We start from the raw sequence: 6,309 nt of genomic DNA on the forward strand, positions 1-6,309 counted from the left end.
TACCTAGTAGACACTATAATGAACTCAATAAAACTTTGGAAGTGGCTTTGGAAGAAAGAGAGAGATAGAGAGAGAGAGAGAGAGAGAGAGAGAGAGAGAGAGAGAGAGAGAGAGAGAGAGAGAGAGAGAGGGGAAGATGGGTAAATATGATGTTTTTTATGTTTTAGTTTTTTAACACATTAAAATTTATATAAAAACCATACCCCCTCTACACCTTATTCACCACAATCTCTTTCCATCCCCTTATACAGATCATTACGTTACAACCACTTTCTTTTAGATAACATACATAAATACTTGAGTTTTTCCACCCCAACTGCCTTCAAAGCTCATAACAAACTTTCTTTTATTTACTCCCATCCTTAAGATCCCATTCCTCCTCAATACTGTTCTCATGTTGAGTATTGTATCCCTTGTTCCACTCCTAATTGTAACACATCTTACATGGGCAAATCGTCGTAGGGAGTTGGCGGCCCCATCGCCCGGTCAATCAGCCACTGTCCCTTCAGGTTGGGGGAACATGAATTCTGACACTCACACAGTACACTATAACAGCATACAACAACACAAAGATCATTTACAGTGCACCAGGTAATCATTACAGGATTTGCACAGCTGAGCACATCACTTATTATGTTTCGAATGAATTAAAGAGAAGAAACATATTTATATATACTGCGAGGTTTCTAGCAGGGATAAACTAGTGTAATGTATAATAAAATATAATTATGTATAATATTAATTATAAATATTAATAATTAATTACCAATGATTAATATTAATAATTAATTACCCTGTACTCCAAAAACCAGAAGGCGACTTGAACATTTCCTTTGTTAGATAATAATACTTCATGTTCATATTCAATGCCTTTAAAACAAAATGGCAATGTAAAAGATTCTGGTAAACAAGATATTTCGGGAGCTATTGCAATAAAACTAACAGGAAGTTTCTTGTTTTCGTTCAAATGCAACTCTGATGAAATAATTATATTACCACTATAAACTTTTGCCATGCTTGCCACCAGGGAAATCTAGATAATCATAATAAATATTAAAATATATGTAAGCAACAAAATATGGTTTATATATGATTTTTATATTTTAGGTGAAGGTATATATATTGTAATATCCTCTAATATTAAATAGTTATTTTTATATATAAAGGATTTTTAGTAGGTTTTATGTGATTTATCTTTTCAATATGTTTATTTGTAGTATTAAACCTAAAAGCAAGCTAACCAATTTACAGAAGTAAAATATGCAGTCACAAAAGATATCGTGCAAAGCCAAGATGGTGGTGCGAGTCCTGCAAAAAGTTCATTGAATCGCAGCCATGTTGAGCAGATTTAATTATTTTTATAAACTTTATTTTAACTTCTCATCATAATTGTAGTTACAGTAAATTGAAGAAAAAATAGAAGTTAAGAACAAGTAATAAAGAAAATTATTGATAAAGTAAATTATAAGAAAAAACTCAAAACCATAGTGCTACAATCAATGTTGAGAACTAACATCTAGAGAAGAGAAAGGAAGAAAACTTGGTATTTGAACATTCGTTGCTTAGGCGCGGGGGCAGAATGATGTTTCCTGGATGAGGAGGTCCTCATCATCTCTTGTCCAGCTCAAAGGTAGACATCTCGAAAAAGGAGACATCGGAGAGTCACTCACGAAGAAAAAAGGATTCTTTGTTTGGATCGCCAAACAACACACTTCGGTGGATTGTAAGTAAAAAACTTTTAGAGGCCCAAGGTTCTGTTTCGTTAGTGTTTGTTTGCTGAAAGATTGTTTACAGCAACTGTTGGTTTTGTTGAATAAGAAGACAAAGAAAATCATCAAAAGAAGATTCTATGAAATTGGTTAGTTTTGTTTTACCTAAAATTTAATACATCTGTAAAAGAGATTTAAGTTAGTTTAAGTGTTATTTGTAATAGAGTGTAAGTTTCTGATAGCCTAGAAACCCACACTGAGATTAAGAGTCTATTATATTATAAAATTCTCTTTACTGTTAAATATTAAAGCTTTTCATTTGAACCCAAGCTATACCACCTTAGATATGAGCATTAAGTGAAACTATATAAAATTCCTTTCATTTTTTATAATTAATTTTTTGAATATTACAATATTTAATAATTACATGAAGGATTATTTCACCATAATTTTAACTTACAATCAATTTGGCTGTAAGTGTGAATCAAATATAATTAATAATTTTGATGAATTTCATCGATTGCCAATTTCTTAAAATTTATTCAATGATAATAAATCAGTTAATTACCTTAGTTGATAACTACAAAGTCATCAAAACGGTTACGCCTTTCAAGCTAAAATCTGAATTAAATATTTTCAATATCACTACTCTTAAAATATGTTTACTTATTTATTAATTACTTAATAACAATGGACCCTTGGAATGATTCTTGACCTTTCGACTCTAGTGACATGTAGGATAGCCACCATATATGCCAGAATGGCCAGGTAGGAGGTAAAAATGAAAAAAAAAATTAGGATCTCATAAAAATAAATTATGATGAGACGATGGTTGGGGGTGTGGTCAGCAAAATTTACCCGAATAAACAAAAAGTTACTTATACGTGCCATGTTTTGACTTAAATTTCAGGTCTTTATCAGGGATGCTCTGGCAGATTTTCTATCTAGCATGAAAATTCACTTGGAGTCCTGAAGGCTTGAAATTTAGATCCATACGTCGGCACAAATAAATAACTTTTTGTTTATTTGTGTAATTTTTGCTGGTTGAGGTTTGCACTGTTTGGAAAGTATCACATTATGGACCCCAAGTAATGGTAATTGATCTTTACCTTAAGTACACTTAGATTCAAACGATCTACAAAACTTAAGCTTTAAATAGCTCACTATAACGTCGTAGTGTTTCTGATGCTATAATGTGGTAATGCTGAAGGTACACAATATGATACAAGAGCCAGGAAAAAAAAAATAGGGAGTTATTTCACCCCAATTTTTATTACTTTAATAGAAACTATGTATAATTACTAGTCTGAATTGATAAATCTGCCAAGTATAGGTAGAGGGAATAAAAATGGCGGCGGTTTCAAAATGTTAACAAAAAAATTAATTCTTCATTTGGAGCTCTATATCCTTAAACATACATAAATATATTAAACATATATATTAAACATAAATACATAAACATTAGAAAACCTTATAAAACATCAAGAACATCATATAAAGTAGAGTAAATTTGCTAAAATATAAGCCCTAATTTCCTAGGTATAGTTTTTTAAAAAGCAATATTTCATAAAAAATGTACTGAAAAATCACCAGTTAGTGAATTTATTTTGAGAAATAGATATCTCAAAAATCCTTTGACGTACAGATATCTATTAGCACTCAATTTGAAGCTAAATATTTAATGTACTATAAAGTAGTTTATGACATTTATCTTCGTAGGGGTAATACTTTTCATGTTTTTAGGATAAAAGTTTTAATTTTGGAAAAAAATTCTCAGGAACCATAAGACGTACGTATGTCTGCCATCATTCAAAATAAAGTTAATTTAACTTACTATGAAGTAGTTTATAACACATATCTTCGTAGGAGTAGTAGGTTTTATTGATATTTGCATATGAATATAAATTTTACACATGAAATTTTGTCTGAACAACTATAAATCAATTTATTTTAGCAAATATCAAAAAAACTTTTACTCCTACAAAGACAAAAATCATAGTACTTTATAGTATTATATTGTAATATTCAAAAATTATTTAAATAAAATAAAAGGAATTTTAATAATTTTACTTTATTCTCATTTCTTAAGTATAGCTTAGGTTCAAATGAAAAGCTTTAATATTAAACAGACAGGAGAATTTTATTTTATTTTTATAACATTTTTATAGACTCTTAATCTCAGGGCAGGTTTCTAGGTAATCAGAACACTTATCTTTAATAACACTTTTACAATTATACTTAATTATATGTTGAGCAACACTAACCAATTTTTACTCTTCTTTAATGAATGATTTTTGACATCTTCTATTTCAACAAACAAACACTGACTAAACAAAGCATTGGTTCTCTAACTCTTTTCAACACAGTTCATCCACCAGTGATCCAAACAAAACAGTATCTTATTCTTCTTGAATGTTTCTTTGATGTTTTCTTTTTTTCTAGAAGTATACCACTGACAGTAGACAAAGGGTGATTTGTACATGACACTTGCATCCAGGAAAAGTCATCCCCTCAAAGGCTCTTGTATTAATAGGGCTCATAGGCCGCAGTGCTTTTAGCCGTAAAAAAAAGTTATTATATACCAAATTAAAATTTATAATTCATTAAATAGTATTCAACAATGAACTACTGAAACTGGATATATCTAGTGTAAACTACCTTAATTTCAGCACTGGAGTTTCCTGCTATCGTAACATCATTAGGCTCCAAATGGAATTCCTTTGGATTCTCAGGCAAGGCTGTCACAGAACCCCTAATAAAATCATCACACAATATGGCATCATTGAAACCGTCTGATGCCATTTCTAATTGAAATCTCACAGAGATCAAAGAATGATTAGTTATGGTAAAATATTTGTCACAATTTACACCTGTAAAAAAGATTAATTTAAAGTTCTTGGAGGGGGAGAGAGGAGGCTCTTAACATAGCAAATCTGCACCCATGGGTAACTTTGCCACTTTTCAAATATCTGCTGCTAATGTACACAAATAATTCTAATAAACAGGGTTTTAAAATAAACCGATTGGATAACTTATTGTTACTTAAAAATTAGTACAATTTGATAAAATATAAATTATATACATACGTATTAAAACATGAGACAACCCAAAGAAAAAAATAAAATAAATGAAATGATAATTTAATTAAATACAACATAGAAGTAAAGATAAAAAAAAAAAATTAAAATCAAAAAGCGAAAATAATAATCATCAAAAATTTAAAAACAATTTATACCTTTAATTATTTCTTAATTGGTTCTTGATTTCTTTAAAACCATCAGGCAAGCACTGACGCTTTTGGCCCTAAGGTGAGTAGGTAATTCTGATGTCTCTCAAGTATGGAACAAGAAATGTCACACTTCAGTATAAAATGGTGTTAAAAAAAAAGACATGAGAGGAGCGTCCTAGTACATTACACATAAGCCTACTACCTCATATCTTAGCATTTGTAAAACATAAACAAATTCAGGAAAATACAAGATCCTCTCGACTTGTTTATGTTGTGATTTATTGTTTGAAATTAACAATAAAATAGTTCCCATTCATCTTAATTAAATTAACAATAATAAACTTCAAAAATAAAACAACTTATATCTTAAATGTTATTAAACTAATTAATTTACAAATATAGTGTTCTGTTTTTATTTGATTGTTATATTATTTATTAGTTCTGTTGAGGCGAGGGGTTTTTCACGACTGAAAAACTAGTCTCTTACCCAGATTTAAATGTTTGCTGGTAATAAAAAAAATAAAAAATGGAGGACTTGCAAATAATCTCACAAAAAATTAACCTTCCATTGATAGACACAATTTAATAATATTAAAATATAAACAAATAAAACTTAAAAAATAAATTATCCTGTTGAAAAATAAAAAATGAATTATAAAATAAAAATATTTATATATAAAAAACTGAAACAATTTTCTTTACACAAAAAAAAAAAATTAAACTTTGCAGTAATTTAATAGACAAAAAAAAAAATATGAGGTTCGACCAACTAGAGAAAATCCATAATACCTCTCAGGTTTAATCTCATCTGAGATGGATGTCTTGATATCAATGACAAACCGGTAGAAATAAGATGGCTGAGGGTCGCTTGAACGACGGTGCCCAAAAAAAGCAGTCAGTGAGAGCAAGACAGAAATCAGAAAGCTCCAATATTTCTTAATACTGAATGCAGGCCGCTTTATCATTCTGTTTTAGGGACATAATCCTACTACCGTTATATACATGCCCTCACAGCGAAGTATTTACACATACACGTACCACAACAAACTTTCTTATGCCCCTCAACTTTAAAATAAAAATAGCTTACACTTTAAAAAATAGAAACAAACTTATATTTAACAACAATTAAAAAATAATTAGAACGTAAAAAAATTAAATTAAAGAAAAGAAACAAAACTTTTGGACTTAAACAATTCCATTTGACTTTATTTGATCGATCTTCAATATACCAGGTCATTCAAAAAGTCCTGTCGTTTTTTTGGGGGAAATTATAAATAAATAAATATTTTCAAATAATCACCTTTATTCATCAAAATATCCACCGTTACAGTCGGTAACCTTCTCCCAACGAGATGGTAAAGCCCAAATTCC

The 6,309-nt window shown here is 29.6% G+C and overlaps 1 protein-coding gene across 9 annotated transcripts in view; it reads right to left on the reverse strand.

The window, feature by feature from the left end:
* LOC106683396 (hydrocephalus-inducing protein homolog) overlaps positions 1-6,309 on the reverse strand; it is a gene marked incomplete in the record, with an annotated part of 211,677 nt that overhangs the window by 187,444 nt on the left and 17,924 nt on the right. For all 9 annotated transcript variants that reach the window (XR_010845079.1, XM_067053226.1, XM_067053222.1 and 6 more), the window contains 2 exon segments: positions 794-1,033; positions 4,368-4,579. Coding sequence is in view for 8 of the 9 variants with exons in the window: in XM_067053226.1 (XP_066909327.1) it covers positions 794-1,033; positions 4,368-4,579 (452 nt within the window).

This window comes from Halyomorpha halys, unplaced genomic scaffold, assembly GCF_000696795.3.
Source record: "Halyomorpha halys isolate HHAL.00 unplaced genomic scaffold, Hhal_1.1 Scaffold480.1, whole genome shotgun sequence".
NCBI lineage: Eukaryota > Metazoa > Arthropoda > Insecta > Hemiptera > Pentatomidae > Halyomorpha > Halyomorpha halys.